This window comes from Brachyhypopomus gauderio, chromosome 1 (genome assembly GCF_052324685.1).
Source record: "Brachyhypopomus gauderio isolate BG-103 chromosome 1, BGAUD_0.2, whole genome shotgun sequence".
Taxonomy (NCBI): domain Eukaryota; kingdom Metazoa; phylum Chordata; class Actinopteri; order Gymnotiformes; family Hypopomidae; genus Brachyhypopomus; species Brachyhypopomus gauderio.
In genome coordinates this window covers 38,661,229-38,677,199 of record NC_135211.1, presented here as the reverse complement: position 1 = coordinate 38,677,199, position 15,971 = coordinate 38,661,229, and the positions used below count along the sequence as shown (strand labels likewise).

At 43.6% G+C, this 15,971-nt stretch overlaps 1 protein-coding gene and 1 long non-coding RNA gene across 23 annotated transcripts in view; one reads left to right on the top strand and one right to left on the bottom strand.

Moving 5' to 3' along the window:
• The first annotated feature begins 1,077 nt into the window (after nucleotides 1-1,077).
• Nucleotides 1,078-15,971, top strand: part of LOC143519626 (stimulated by retinoic acid gene 6 protein-like) — a 50,273-nt gene continuing 35,379 nt past the window's right edge. For 17 of the 21 annotated variants that reach the window (XR_013132493.1, XR_013132496.1, XR_013132501.1 and 14 more), the window contains exon 1: nucleotides 1,144-1,221. Coding sequence is in view for 12 of the 21 variants with exons in the window: in XM_077013309.1 (XP_076869424.1) it covers nucleotides 1,183-1,221 (39 nt within the window). In the remaining 9 variants the exon portion in view is untranslated. Of the gene's footprint in view, nucleotides 1,222-15,971 lie in introns of all 21 variants that reach the window. The other 4 variants (XM_077013283.1, XM_077013317.1, XM_077013351.1 and 1 more) reach the window with 4 other exon arrangements.
• LOC143519704 (uncharacterized) lies at nucleotides 1,580-8,190 on the bottom strand. Of its 2 annotated transcripts, none has more exons than XR_013132504.1 (3): nucleotides 8,134-8,190; nucleotides 6,653-6,788; nucleotides 1,580-6,501 (listed from the first exon to the last, which is right to left on the bottom strand). It is a non-coding gene; the product is annotated as an uncharacterized LOC143519704 (long non-coding RNA). The 2 variants fall into 2 exon arrangements; XR_013132503.1 differs by lacking the exon at nucleotides 8,134-8,190 and adding an exon at nucleotides 7,099-7,632.

Sequence of the window (15,971 nt, the reverse complement as noted above, 5' to 3'; positions counted from 1 at the left end):
ATGTGCATTCAGCATCTTCATGTGTGGTTATCTGTCTGCCTTTGCTTATTCCATTTCTCTTAATGTTAGAGAATGTCTCACACATCACTGAATGCCAGTCAGAAGGATGGTGGGTGAAGAAAAGCAGGTTACACATTATCTTGTGGTTGTCCATTGTAGTGAAGTCTTCCACTAGAGTTTCTGGGTTCTCGGACAAGACTTTTGTTTTTAATTGTTTCCTGGCTTTTAGCGTTTTGGCTTGCTGTGGATATCGCACCTCGCAGCCGTCCAGGTGTAGCGAATGTCCGTTGGGAGCGGGGGAAAACGTTTTTTCCATTTTTGTGTGATGTTGTCCGTAACCGTCTATCTGTCTGTTATCAGTTGTATGTATCGGCACCGTTATTTTGTTGTTTTTGTTGTTTTGTTGTGTTAGTTGCTAACAACTGTCCGGTCGCTGCTACTCTGTTGCCGTTAGAAACGTACAGGTGCTGCTCTGCCTTACCGGTGCGCTGCCAAAGTTTCACTCGGTTTCGTCTATAGTTAAAAATAAACTTACGGTTTGGTTCTCGGAAGCTGCTCTGGTGTTTCTTCTATCCTTTTATCTCATCGATAGATTATATTTCAAATTTCTCTAGGTGAAAATACCTTAAATGTTTGTTTTAGTTTAGGAGCTCATGTTTTTTTGCTGCCATTTGAACTGAGTTCCAATTCCACTGTCTCTCTCTCTCTCTCTCCCATCTCTTTCTCTCTGTCTCACGTCTCTCTCTCTCCCTCTCCTCTCTCAAATGTAAATGGCTTTATTGGCATGAATTGTAAATAACAACTGTTGCCAAAGCAATAATAGAATATATATATATATATATATATATATATATATATATATATATATATATATATATATATATATATATATATATATATACATAAACATAAATTCTTGTAGTGATACAGCCAAATCAAAATGAAAGGCAATACATATATAGTAAAGTTAAAATTAATAAACGTGTTTACATACAGTACTGTTAATCATGTATTTACAGAGGTTACAGAGGTCTCTCTCTCTCTCTCTCTCTCTCTCTGTCCTTAAACACACCCCTATGTGCCCGTCCCTAATGTGTCCAGAATCTGTTCCTCGTGTTTTTCTCAGACACAACCATACAGAACGTTTTCCTGGTCTGGAGCATTAAAGGATTCATACGGAACATGACCGACCAAATCGAAGCCGTAAGCTGCAAACCACTTGTGAATACAGGATAAGTAATATTCTACTCCACATATGTGTACTGGAGCAGGAGACGTTGGGAGCTTTAACTTTATCTTTTTAAGAGTTAGCTTTAGATGACTGAGGCAAAGCTGTAACTTCAGATAAAACAGTGCAGGCAACTCGCTTCAAAACAGTTAGAAATAACGAGTATATCTCTTAAGTGTAAATGGTTATTTTAAGAATAAATTTTACAAGGCTCTAGGGGACACTGACTGTACGGGACACTGACTCTATGGACACAGACTGTAAGGGACACTGACTCTATATGACTCCATATGTACACCCCCCACAGAGGAAACTGCCATCACACAGCTCGGTGATACGTTTGTGATCAATGTTGTTCCATATTGTGGGATATTGCATTAGGATTTGCTGCTATATTTTACCCTGTGTACAATGCTTCTTCACACTAGCATTCACACACATTATCTCAGCATATAACATGAATATCATGTTACTTGTTTTTTTTGTAAATAGTTTATAAAATGTGAAAAAAGTGAAAATATAGATGTGTAGATTTTGACTGAACCAGAGATCTGAACTTTGTTGATAGTCTAATAAATCAGGATGTTATGTAGAACGATACTGAGTAGCTAAGCCTCAGTTTATTTAGAAAATCTAAACACAATCTCGAGTTAAAGGAAATAACTAAGACAACTAAGACACGGGTAGCACATTTTTTTCTTACGGCAATTTAATTCGTGATTCATGAATACAGTTGAAATGAAATGGATGCTTACATTGATGTGTTTCTTCAAGTTCGAAGGTGAATTTTTGAAGGCCAATATTTCACACTCTTTAGGGAGGCAGAGATGGCACTTCATCCTATAGGAATTTACTTTCACTCCAGCAAACGCAAACACTATCTCTAGGTAGGTCCAGGGTGGTCTCCTTCCTCAAACACTGTCTCTAGGTAGGTCCAGGGTGGTCTCCTTCCTCAAACACTGTCTCTAGGTAGGGCCAGGGTGGTCTCCTTCCTCACCCTCACCGCCACGATCACTCGATGTTAAAGGTGTGGAAGGTGCCAATATATGTGTGATGTAATGTTTGTTGGATGATTAGAGTGGTCAGCGTATCACGTGACGAGAGCTGACACATAGGGCTCAGCAGTTCTGTAACGGAGTGGAATAAAGAAAACCGTGTTACTTGTTCAAACCGGAGTGAGTAGTTTTATTAAGATTAAACACCAAACACAGCATGGTACCAGGAGTTTTGGAACTCGCGTAAGTCTCGCAGGCAGACGAGCAAGGAAGAGCTGAAGACGGCGAAAGGTGAACAATCGTCGTTCGGCCGCTGGTTAGCCAAAACGTGGCGGAAAAACCAGTTTAGCTGCGGTGCTCCTACGCGGGAATCAGCGACGGTTCGGGAAGATGGAGCAATTTCTAAAGCCTCCGTCTGAACTTAAGTTGACGGGAAATGTTGAGGAGCAGTGGAAGAAGTTTAAGCAGCGGTTCACTTTATATTTGACGGCGATAGGAGCTGACGAAAAAGAAGACAGTCAAAAAGTAGCACTGTTTCTAACAGCAGCTGGAGTGGACGCGCTGGATGTCTTTAATAGCATGCAGCTAACGGAGGAGCAGCAAAAAGACTACGTGCTGGTACTGGAGAGATTTGAAACATATTGTACGCCCCGCAAAAATGAGACATATGAACGATATGTGTTCAACAGTAGATCACAAGCTGAGTTGGAGTCAGTTGAGGAGTTTATTATGGACGTAAAGTTGAAAAGTCAAACGTGCAATTTTGGAGGGCTGGCTGACTCGCTGATACGTGACAGAATTGTGATGGGGGTGCGTGATAAAGGACTGAGAGAAAGGCTACTCGGAGAGACGGACTTGACACTAGAAAAAGCGATTCAAATTTGTCAAGCAAGAGAAGCCATACAGAGCAGAATGAAAATAATGGACAGTAAACGGGGGAATGAAGCTGCACTGAAAATAGATTATGCGTCGAAACCAACGGGAAAACGGCAGAGCGGCGAAAAGCACGTGAGGAGAAAGGAGGTACACGCTGAGAGTTGGCGTTGTTCGCGCTGCGGAGGTGCTCACAAACCACGTCAGTGTCCAGCATTTGGCAAGGAATGTCGGAAGTGCGGCGTAAAGAATCATTTTGAGAGAGTATGCAGACAACGAAAACAGCAGAAAAAGGTACACTGTGTCGACGAGGACGACAGGTCAAGTGAAGCGTCGAGTGAACTCTTCGTAGGAACAGTCACAGGTAAAGGACAAGAAGAGGAATGGACTGCTACATACAGAGTAAATGGAACAGACATCGTTTTTAAACTGGACACTGGAGCACAGGCCAATATTCTATCTGAAACAGAACTGGCTAAGTTAGATATTGAACCAGTTGTCAACACCAAAGACAAGGTCAAATTGAAATCTTACAGTGGGGAACCCATCCCCATACTGGGTACCTGCACTTTAGTGATGAGTATAAAAGGTGAGCGATTTGATGTGCCATTTGTGATTGTTAAAGGTACTAAGCCCCCTATCATTGGACTGAAAACATGTAAGACGTTAGGTCTGGTAAAGCGTGTAAATGAAGTAAAGGCTGAAAATAATGTTCAGAGACAAACGAATGTAGAAGATGCGTACACAGATGTTTTTCAGGGAATAGGAAAGCTTAAAGTCACACACAGAATTGAGCTAGAAAAACCCAATAAACCGGTCATACATGCTACTCGAAAGGTACCATTAGCTCTCAGAGAAAAACTAAGGGCAGAGCTGCAAAGGCTGGAGACCTTAGACATAATCAAGAGAGTAGAAGAGCCCACTGAATGGGTACACTCACTGGTAATTGTTGAGAAAAAAAATGGCTCACTAAGGTTGTGCATGGACCCAAAAGAACTGAACAGATATGTGAAGCGGGAACACTATCAATTGCCAACGAGAGGAGAAATCTTTGGTGATTTAGCAGATGCTAGATATTTCTCGAAATTGGATGCTTCTGCAGGGTTTTGGCAGATCCCGTTACATGAAGAAAGTGTTAGACTATGTACATTTAATACACCTTTTGGCAGGTATTCCTTTAAAAGGTTACCCTTTGGTCTGGTGTCTTCTCCAGAGGTGTTTCACAGAACTGTTCAGCAAATCTTTGAAAACATCCCAGGTACTAAAGTATACATAGATGATGTATTGATTTGGGGACGGACAATTGAAGAGCACGATCAGAGATTGAGAATGGCACTGGACGCAGCCAGAGCTACTGGTCTGAAACTAAATGCAGATAAGTGCCAGTACAGACAAACAGAGATTACCTTCCTAGGTGAAAGACTAACACAAGAGGGTGTTCAAATAGATCAAAGCAAAGTGGCTGCCATAAAGAACATGCCCCCACCAACTGACAGAGAAGGTGTTCAACGATTTTTAGGCATGGTGAACTATGTAGGCAAGTTTATACCAAATTTGGCAAGTCACACAAGCCAGTTGAGAAGCCTCCTGTGCAAAACTACAGAGTGGAGCTGGAATAGTAATCATCAGAAAGAGTTTGAAGACCTGAAAAGTCTAATCATGAAGGCTCCCGTACTAAAATACTTTGATGAAAGTCGAGATACCAAGATCTCAGCAGATGCATCTAAGGCGGGTATTGGCGCAGTGTTGTTGCAGCAGTATGGCAACAGGTGGCGCCCAATAGCATATGCTTCGAGAGCATTAACAGCTTCAGAGTGCAATTACGCACAGATAGAAAAGGAAGCATTAGCCATTGCATATGGATGTGAGAAATTTCATGTGTTCATATATGGTAGAAGAGTTTGGGCTGAAACAGATCACAAACCTCTAGTAACCATTGCAAAGAAAGGATTGGCTAATACACCACCGAGGGTGCAAAGATTATTCCTGAAAATGCAAAAATATGACCTGCAGCTCGAATACAAACCTGGAAAAGAACTGTTGGTTGCTGACACGTTGTCACGCGCTTATGACAGCACACTAGAGGTGCAGAGCTATGAGCAGGATGAGACCATTCATGTTAATCTGGTTAAAAGGAGCTGTCCAGTCTCTGATGAGATGTGGACTGTCATCACAAGAGCTACAGCTCAAGATGAGACATTACAACAAGTCATTAAGGCAATTACGCAGGGATGGTCGGTGCATTCGGTCCCTGCTCCATACTTGCATTACAGAGACGAGTTGTCAGTGTTAGATGGAATTTTATTCAAGGGTTCGAGGATAGTAATCCCAAAGGTCCTGCGACACAACATGTTGTTAAAAATACATGAGGGACACCTTGGCATGCAGAAATCCAAGAGACGGGCCAAAGCAGTGTTATACTGGCCAGACATGAGTCAAGACATAGAGAGAGTTATAAGATCTTGTGAAACCTGTCAGAAATTTAGGGCCAAGCAGTGTAAAGAGCCAATGTGGGTTCAAGACAGTGAGGTGCATAGGGCATGGAGTAAAGTGGGCATAGATTTGTTTGAGTTGGAAGGAAAGAATTATTTACTCCTGGTAGATTACTACTCTCACTACCCTGAGATGGCACTCCTGAGAGATACTACAGCTAGTCAGGTTATAACTCACATAAAGTCAATTTTCGCACGTCATGGAATCCCTGACGTTGTGATGACTGACAATGGACCTCAGTTCAGTTGTGTGGAATTCTCTAATTTTTCTAAGGCATTTGAGTTTACACATGTGACTTCAAGCCCACAATATCCACAGTCAAATGGTCTGATAGAGAACGGAGTCAAAATTGTGAAATTGTTGATGAAAAAAGCCAAGGATTCACAGACTGATCCTTATTTAGCGTTGCTTAACTACAGAGCTACTCCCATGTCTCATGGTCAGTCACCAGCCGAGCTTCTATTCAATAGGAGGCTTAGGACTCGCTTGCCTCAGCTGCTGGAAAGCGGTTGTGAACACGGGACGAGCGTAACTGTGGACAAAAGACATGCAAAAGTATCACAGAAAAAATACTATGACAGAGGGTCTAAAGAACTGAAGGAACTGAAACCAAATGACAGAGTGAGGTTACATGATGGGAAAAATTGGAGTCTAGAGGCTCAGGTCCTACAGAACGTGGCTCCAAGGTCCTATGTGGTTCAAACACGTGATGGTGTAACCTACAGGAGAAATCGTAGACATTTACTGGCAGTTCCGGAAAAGGAACAGGTTAGGACAGAGGAAACAAATCAGAGTGCAAATAACCAGGGAGAAAATTCTCCACACAACACACCTGAATTGGAAGGTGATGGGCAAACTGTGATGCAATCGGAGGTGAGGAGAACAAGTAGAACCATTAAAGCACCACAACGACTGATAGAGCAAATATAAAATAAAAGAGGAGAAAATAAATGAATAAATGGTTTATTTATTGTGGTTATTTTAGAATAGAGTGGTGTCATTTGTTTGAGAAAAAATTTGTGTTTTGGGTTAATAGAAACCAAATGATTGTTTATAAACTCACATTTGTAGTTTGTGTACAGATTGTTTGTAGTGTAAAACAATGTTCTTGACAGGAGGGATGTGATGTAATGTTTGTTGGATGATTAGAGTGGTCAGCGTATCACGTGACGAGAGCTGACACATAGGGCTCAGCAGTTCTGTAACGGAGTGGAATAAAGAAAACCGTGTTACTTGTTCAAACCGGAGTGAGTAGTTTTATTAAGATTAAACACCAAACACAGCAATATGTACATTTAAACGCCAACAAGCTTATTATGCAGCACTTATGCTGCTCTTCAGCTGTTACCAAACACGGTACCATCTCTTTTAATGAGATAAAAAGCGAATTATTTGGAATAATTTCGAGTATATGTGTATTTGTATAAATATGTAAATTAAGCTGAAGGTGCTGGAAAATACTGAAAATGGACTTTCAAAGTGAATTCCACCTTGTAACTTCACACGTACAAAAATCGAGAGGTGCACGACCGTGGGCAGAGCCACTGCTTGCATCATTTTTGCCGCGCGGACCCTTGCGGCAGTCACGACGTGTCAAGTGAACCTAGATTACGAAGATCAAGTGTTGAGTGAAGGCAGCAGCAGAGTAAACGAGACGCGACCGGAGCATGCGCAGTTTTCTCATAAGACAGCCTGATCGCTTGACCCGGTGACAGCGCCAGCTAACATGTTTATAATTGTAACGAGTAACTATACAGCACGTAAAAAATGTATCGGAGTAAAAGTATTAAACTGATGGAAAATACCGCTTCTCTCCAGTGTGTGATTGGTTGTCTGTGACGTAGCTGTGATAACAATTGTAAAGTGCCTTGGGTATCCAGATAAGGCGCTATATAAATTGAAACATGTGTTCCTGTATGGTTGTCATCAGTGATGTCAGTTACTTAGTAACGCGTTACTCTAATCTTACCACGTTTTTCAGTAACGAGTAATGTAACGAGTTACTATTTCCAGTCCAGTAATCAGATTAAAGGTATATCCAAGTAACTGTGCGTTACTCTTTTTATTTTCCCTAGTAAAAGTATATATATTTGCTTTCTTCTTGGCTCAGTTCTAATTTTGCTTCTGACCGTAGCGCTAGACTCCGCATGCTGCGCGCGAACATGTGAGAGTGCGAGCGCATTCACGTCATTGCAGTGTTGTCCAACGATATGTGGTAGTGTAAAGAAATATCCCTCAAAAACAAGGAAAGGAACATTTACCTGAAGAATTTTACTATTGCATTGTGTTCCAGGTTTGAAAACTTTAAAATACTTTAAAATGCTTGAAATTGTAATTGTATTTCGTTTCACAACAAGTAGCTGTATTACGTTTACAAATAAATTTACAAATAATACCGCGCAGCTACACATACAATTTATACAATTCCATAGGCTGGTGTGGTTAGCTTTAAAGAATTTACTTTTACTGTGTGCAACCTTTATAAGTAAAAAAAGACTCGAGAATAAAGAATGACGTTAGCACGTCATGTTTAGGAAGTTTTACCCGCAGTTGTAAAGTGAATCCTGCAGGTGAACGTTTCCGCCGACGTGCAGACACCAGTAGAATCTGTGGGGGCAGATTGGGGTGTAGCATTTGTGACAACAAATGTGATGTGAAACTTTGAAAACAAATGTTTAAGATGGAGGTTTTATTAGCAAGATCTATAGTGTCAATTTACCACATTGTCACCGGATTACGTGCACCAAGGATAGATTACTGTTAATGAGCACTCCAACTTCATTTACATTTACGACATTTAGCAGACGCTCTTATCCAGAGCGACTTACAAAGTGAGTTAAACTTCAAAAACATCCATTACAGCATGAGGGCACATGTTTTATTAGTGTCCTCTTAAATATCAATTTACCAAACGCACAGTGTGTCCAGAGAAAACAAATGTTCATTAAGGAAGGTTTAATAAAAATCTATTAACCTTACAGCTATAACACATACTGTAGCCTATATAGTATGAAATAAGGCCTTTGTGAATACACACTCATGTGTGATGATGGATAGCACTTTGTATGACAAAATGTAAACTACACATGATCTATAGAGAACATACGTATTCTACTTATTTAATGTGTATAAGAATGAAAGAATGTGACAACCTTGTGAAAAACAAGAACGTTACATATTGTGTGAGAGAGATAGAGGAAGGGTGGCCTGTGTGTGTGTATCCGATAAGAGACTTCTAACTATGGTGTAGGGTTGGGGGTGTGGTCGGGTGTGTGTGTGGAGACGATAGACACAGGGCCATAAGTTTAGAACTCAAAGGAGAGAGGGAATGGAGACATTGTTTAGTTTTCAAAAATTCAACATACAATCCTACTTTTATATTAATTTTATTTTGAATTGTATTACTTTTTATACACATCTGTACTTCTCAATTAAACATCTAATTATTTTCTTAAATATTTTATTTTATTGTTTCACTTTAATAAATCATAATTGAATCAAATGAAACAATAAATCATGCACAGCAAAAAGTCCAGTGTTGAATTAACTCCCACATTTAATTTTAACACTATTTGAGAGTTTAAATAGCTCCACACTTTACAGAGTAAAATTAACACTTTCAAAATAGTTAAAACATTTAACACTTAATGAGAGTTACTTTGGTAACTCTCAAAACAGAGTTAAAGTAACACTATGGGATTTTTTATTTCACTCCCTAAATAGCTATTAACACTATTAAAATGTTAAAATTAGAATAATATATTCCCATACGTTTTTTGGTTTTTTTTTCCTCTTGAGGTCCTTCAAAGTTGAACTAAAACATTGTGAAAGAAGGTGCAATGTACAAACTTTCATCTCTAACACTGTATGAACTTTGAATATTAAAACCACTGTAGAAATTAAGTTCAGATGTAACCAGTAATGGTGCACAAGTAAAAGAAAGACACGATCACACCAGTCTCATTGAAAATGAAGGATTTAATGAATAAAGTGAACCAGCACAAAACCCGTGACATAATTCAAGTAAAGGATACGATAACCAGAAGTCAACTGGTACACTGTAAAACATTTCAAGTTGGTTAAACTCAGCAACATAAGTTCCCCTGCTGCCTTAAAAAGCTGAGTAAACTCAACTTGAAGGAAACCTTTGTTACAACTCAAGATATTAAGTTAAACAAGTTGTTCAAATACTGATTATTCATTGTTTCAACTTGATGCACTGAATTAAAACAACTTACTGTGTTTAATTTATCCATTTTAAAAATTATCTATTTAGTTAAATAAACTTGCAATTCCTGACTGGTTTAACACATACTTTCAAGTTATTAAAACTTCAGCAATATTCACATAACTTATTATTTTAAGTTAACCATGCTTATGTTTTTAAGTTATTTCTAACATTGTTGTTACTTAATGTTACTTAAGCTTTCACCTTGACTGTTGGTACACCGTTCTTAAAAAAAAAAAAAAAGTGTACCCAAAATAAACTGAAGGGAAAATGTGACAGATTTTGCATGTTCACTTCAATTCTTTATTAACTCCTTTTTAGACAGTAAGGAGAGGGTCACACAGTCACTCAACATTTTTGTTGTTCTTTTACATACATAAACAACCAGGTTTCAAACCAGGTCATCACTCTTCCAACATGACATGAAGACGGTGAGCCTAACAGTGCTAAAATAAACACAAGTGACTGTACGGAACAAACACGTATGACCAAAACAAACCACATAATAACATAATCTATCACATTTAACCAAACATTTACTCTTTTAGCGTACTCCCTACTGCTGCAAGTGCTCATGGGAGGTAGCGTACTCCATGCTCCACCCCTATACACCAGTGGCAACGCCACGATAGTTTAATCATTTAAAAGAGTCTAAAGAGTAAAGACAAATTCTTCAACACCAACAGAAAAATAGAGTGTTACAATGCACGACATATGTTAGGAGCAATTTTGCAGGTTTTGAACAATGAAAACCCATCTGCTGTCGCTGCTGTGTGGTTCCGTTGTAAATGCTACTCCAGCTTGCCAAACTCCACTTGGTGAATCACGCTGCATTCAGATTGCCGTCCGGAGTCAGGCGTGTCCCTCCGCCGCTGAAAGTACTTCCCTATAGTTGATGTTTTGTCGCTCCTTGTTAATATTAATTGCTATGCCGCTGTAAAAAAGTGGTTAGCCCAATGCTCCCATGGTTTTAAAGTTGTAAAAAGTATTCCAATATTTTCTAAATTCTAAAATGGTGCCTACATCTCTGCATATTCAAATCTTCCCACTTTCCTTTTTTTAACCAATAACTTACAAACATAAGTTAAATAAACTTGGGCAATTCTGAAAAACTCACCAGAAGTTAAGACAACGTGGTATTTTAAGTTATTTTTATTTAAGACGAAGGAACTTGAGTTGAATATCCTAAACTTACCATGGCAATTGGAACTGAAAAGAAGAAGTGAGTTCACATAACATAATGTGGCTGTAATGTTTTACAGTGTACATACTAGTCAACACAACTAGTCCCCGAACATAAGGGGAGCCCTCACCTCTCATGGGGGCTCTTCAAGACCCGTTCACCCCACAACATCAGGGTGCTTCTGTGACGCCAAAGGCGTCGGAACAGAGGCAGCCGGAGGTGTGGGTGAGACAGAGGGACGTTTATTCTCCATGGCTCTAAACGGCAGCTCAAGTAAAGCTCGTAGAGCATACAGAGATGCAGAAGTAATGCTCGTAGCGCAAACACAACACAGTGATGCCCAAGTAATGCTCTTAGCACACACAATAAATGTATAGGATCTCCTAGGATCAGTGACGCTCGTAGTGGCAATGTGCAGCACTGGACCGGACGACCTGCGGGCTTAAAAAAAGCAACGTAACAAGAAACAGGTGCATCAGTATTCTGGTGATTGTGATGGTAGGAGTGGTTGCGTGCTCGGGGGTGTGTGCTGGGATCGGCTGCTGGCCAGGATGCGCGCCCTCTGATGGCGACCCGGCCCCCTCACCGTGACAGAGCCCTCCCCCAAGGACCCCTCCCGTCGACTCCCACGCAGTTCTATGGGCTGGTCCGAGGAGGCGGTGTTCCACGGATAGAGCGGCGGCTGGCGACCGAGCACGCACTCGAACGGTGTCATCCCCGTGCTGGAATGAGTGAGGGAGTTCTGTACGTACTCGGCCCAGGGCAGAAGGGCGCACCACGTGTCTGTGTGCTCGCTGCAGTACGCGCGCAGGAACTTTCCCACTTCCTGGTTCGCGCGCTCCACCTGTCCGTTAGCCTGCGGATGGTAACCAGAGGTTAGGCTAACCGTGATGTTCAGCTTGGACAGGAACTCCCGCCACACACGCGAGGTGAACTGCGGTCCCCTGTCCGACACGATATCCTCAGGCAGACCGAACTGCCGGAATATGTGCCGAAACAGGAGATCCGCAGTCTCTCACGCGGTGGGCAGGCCCCGCAGGGGAAGAAAGCGGACCATCTTCGAGAACCGGTCGATTACCACCATAATGACCGTGTTCTCCTCGGACGGGGGGAGGTCCGTGATGAAGTCCAAAGCGATGTGCGTCCATGGTTGCCTGGGTGTAGGGAGAGGGAGGAGCTTACCCGCAGGAGGAGTGTGTGGCACCTTGCACCGCGCACACACCGCGCAGGACGCCACCTGCTGCAGTACGTCCCGGTGCAGCCCCGGCCACCAGTAGCGAGCCCCCAACAACTGAGCCGTTTTAGACACCCCTGGGTGCCCCGTCCCCACTGACGTATGAGCCCAGCTGATGAGGGCATTACGGTGCACGAGGGGACGTACTTACGGTGCGGCGGGCAACCTGGATGCGGGTTCGCTGCCTCGATCTCCCGATCGATCTTCCACTCCAAAGCTCCCACGACGCATTCCGGTGTAAGCACCGGCTCCTCGCTCGTAGACTCTGTACTGCCAGGAAAGGATCTAGACAGCGCATCCGCACGCTGGTTCTTCTCTCCTGGCCGGTACGTCACCTGGAATTTGAAACGAGAGAAATACAGAGACCACCTGGCTTGACGGGCGTTCATCCGTTTCTTGGTCCTGATGTATTCCAGGTTTTTGTGGTCCGTAAGCACGGTGAACGGATGCTTAGCCCCCTCCAGCCAATGCCGCCACTCACCGAATGCCTTGCGCATTGCCAACAACTCACGGTCTCCCACCCCGTAGTTGCGTTCGGCAGGGGTGAGCTTCTTGGAGTAAAAGGCTATGGGACGGAGGGAGCTATGCTTCTTCTGCCGCTGGGAAAGCACCGCGCCTACTCCCACGTTCGACGCGTCCACCTCCACTATGAAGGGACGGTTAGGATCCGGTTGATGCAGAACCGGCGCGTCGACAAACGCCTGCTTCAGCTGGTTGAACGCTCTCGTAGATCTCTCTGTCCAGCGAAGCTTTGTACCTCCCCCTCTCAGCATATCAGTAAGGGGCTCTGCGATCTGGCTATATGCGCGTATGAACCGCCTATAAAAATTCGCGAAGCCCAGAAACCTCTGAAGCTCGCGCCGTGTGTGAGGCTGTGTCCATTTCACGACCGCCTCCACTTTCCTGTGCTGCAAGTGCACGGATCCTGGCCTGATGGTGTAACCTAGGAAGTTCACCTCACTGTGATGGAACTCGCACTTCTCGAGCTTGCAATACAAACGATTGCGCAAGAGTGTGCCCAGAACTGCCCGTACATCACGCACATGTTGGTCGTAGGAGGGAGAATAGATCAGAATGTCATCGATGTAAGCGACAACGCATCTATTCAGATACTCCCTTAAGACCTCGTTAATGAACGCCTGGAAGAACGACGGAGCAGAGGCCAAGCCATAAGGCAAGACGCGATACTCATAGTGACCCGTAGAGGTACCTAACGCCATCTTCCATTCATCACCCGCGCGTACGCGAATAAGGTTGTAGGCGCTGCGTAGATCTAGCTTAGTGAAAACCTTAGCCGACCTTAACTGCTCCAGTGCCGACGGCACTAGCGGCAGCAGGTAGGCAAAGTTCACTAAGAGGGAATTGAGCCCTCGATAGTCTACGCATGGCCTCAGACCCCCGTCCTTCTTCTTTACGAAGAAGACGCTGGCTGAGGCGGGAGAGGTGGAGGGAGTAATATAGCCCTGAGCGAGAGCCTCCTTTATATACTGAGCCATAACCCGCTCCTCTTCCTGAGAAAGTGGATAGACTCGACCGCGCGGTGGCGTAGTACCCGCCCTGAGGGTGATGTGACAGTCCCAGGGTCGGTGGGGTGGTAACTGGGTGGCCTTGACAGCGCTGAATACCTCCGCTAGTTCACGGTAGGGAGCGGGAATGACCGGAGTGGTGCTGATGTTAGGGCTCTCTACGCTGGTGGATTGCGCGAACACACGGGAGGGCGACCGAGTGCCTTGGAGGGGCGCTACCCACTTCAGCAGCCTACCCGTGGACCAGTCGATGACGGGGTTGTGAAGCTTGAACCAAGGGAGACCTAACGTGATAGGGTAGCGTGTGGAAGGGAGGATAAAAAAACTAATATTCTCCCTATGGCCCTGAACGTATATGGTGACTGGTGCAGTGCGGTGAGAAATAAAACCCCCGCCCACAGGTCACCCATCCAGTGCTTGCACGCATCTCGACTCCTCCAGATGAATCAGGGGCACCCTCAGCTGCTCAGCGACACTCCTCCTCATTATGTTCCCTGAGGCTCCCGAGTCCACTAAAGCGAACACAGACAAGGACATCGCCCCGTAAGACACAGACACCTCCCATGTTAGAAGATTATCCATAAGAGATATACTTACCCTAGCCCGCCCCCTCCTTGGGGGGGGGGGGGGGGGGGGGGGGGGTAGCAACACGCATGGCTACCAGACAGAGTCCTCCGCCTGAACACTCCCAACAACAACACCATACTTCATCCGAAACTGAAGACTTACTGACTGAAATCAGTAAAATGAACACCACTCTTCAGGGAGTTGCTTCAGACGTTTCCAAAATCAAAGAGACAACGAACGAGCTAAAAGTCTCCGTGAAGGCCATACAGGAGCGGCTCGAGGAGACAGAGAGTCGCATATCGGTGGTGGAGGATACCACGGCGCAGCTAACGAGTGACGGGGAAAAACATGGGAAATCAATTGATATACTGTGGAAACGGGTGGAAGACCTTGAAAATAGAAGCCGGCGCAACAACGTCAGATTGGTGGGTCTAAAAGAAGGTAGAGAAAGCGGAGATGGCTTGGTAAAATACATCCAGGGTGTCCTCACGGGCGGCCTGGGCATAGAGCTTGACAGCGATCTGGAAATTGAGAGAGCGCATCGCTCGCTCATTCCACGGCCGAGTGAGGATAGACCGCCGCGCATGGTTCTAATCCGATTCTTGCGATCCGCCGCGAGGGAGAAGGTCCTCAGAACCGCACGAGAAAAGGGGCCACTCGACTGGGAAGGAAGTAAACTGTCCTTCTTTCCCGATATGTCCAGGGAACTGGCAGAAAAAAGAAAATCCTTCAACACAGCGAAAAAGTTGCTACGGGAGAGGAACGTGAGATATGCGTTAGTGTATCCCGCAACACTCAAGTTTAACTGGAAAGGTCAACCTAGGAATTTCCATGTCAGCTCAGAGGCAGAGGACTTTATACGACAGCAGGTTGGTGAATGAATGAACAGTGATGCGATGTATTGGTGGTCGAATATATAAACTGGGTGGCGCGGGCAGGGTGACTCGGAATAGCTGCCTGAAAAGAAAAGAAAAGAGGTCAAGCTCTTTTGCCAGCTTGACGCCTCACGGACCATATTGAGTTTTTCTTTCATCTGACTAGCCGTGTTCTGTTTTTTGCTAGTCGCCGAGTGGAAAGCCCCACTCGTTGGACTTTCGGACTGACTTTATTTTATTTTGTTTGTTTTCTTTTCTTCGTTCGTGGTTGTTACTTTAGCTTTCTGTTCTAACTGTTTTGAATAATGGTTAATATACCACACTTCACTGTTCGGAAACGTTATGGAAATAATGAAACAAGGGCAAATACATTCTTTAATAAGAAAAAGGGCATCATATTTGCGACAGTATGTATAAGTTGTAGTTGGCACTATGGTTAACAAAGGTATTAGGTTGGTGACTTGGAATTGTAATGGTTGTAGAAGTCCAGTGAAAAGAAGAAAAATGTTGATGTATCTAAAACAAATGCAAACAGATATAGCGCTTTTACAAGAGACTCATTTAGCAGCTGGAGATACAGCTAAATTTAGGAGGGATTGGGTGGGCCAGGTTTTCCATAGTTCATTCACATCCAAACAAAACGGGGTAATGATACTTGTTAATAAAAACATTAATCTGACTCTGATTAAGGAGCTAAAGGATAAGTGGGGCAGAATTATATGTATTGAAGCACTCATAAATGGAGTTAAATTAATCCTGTGCAATGTGT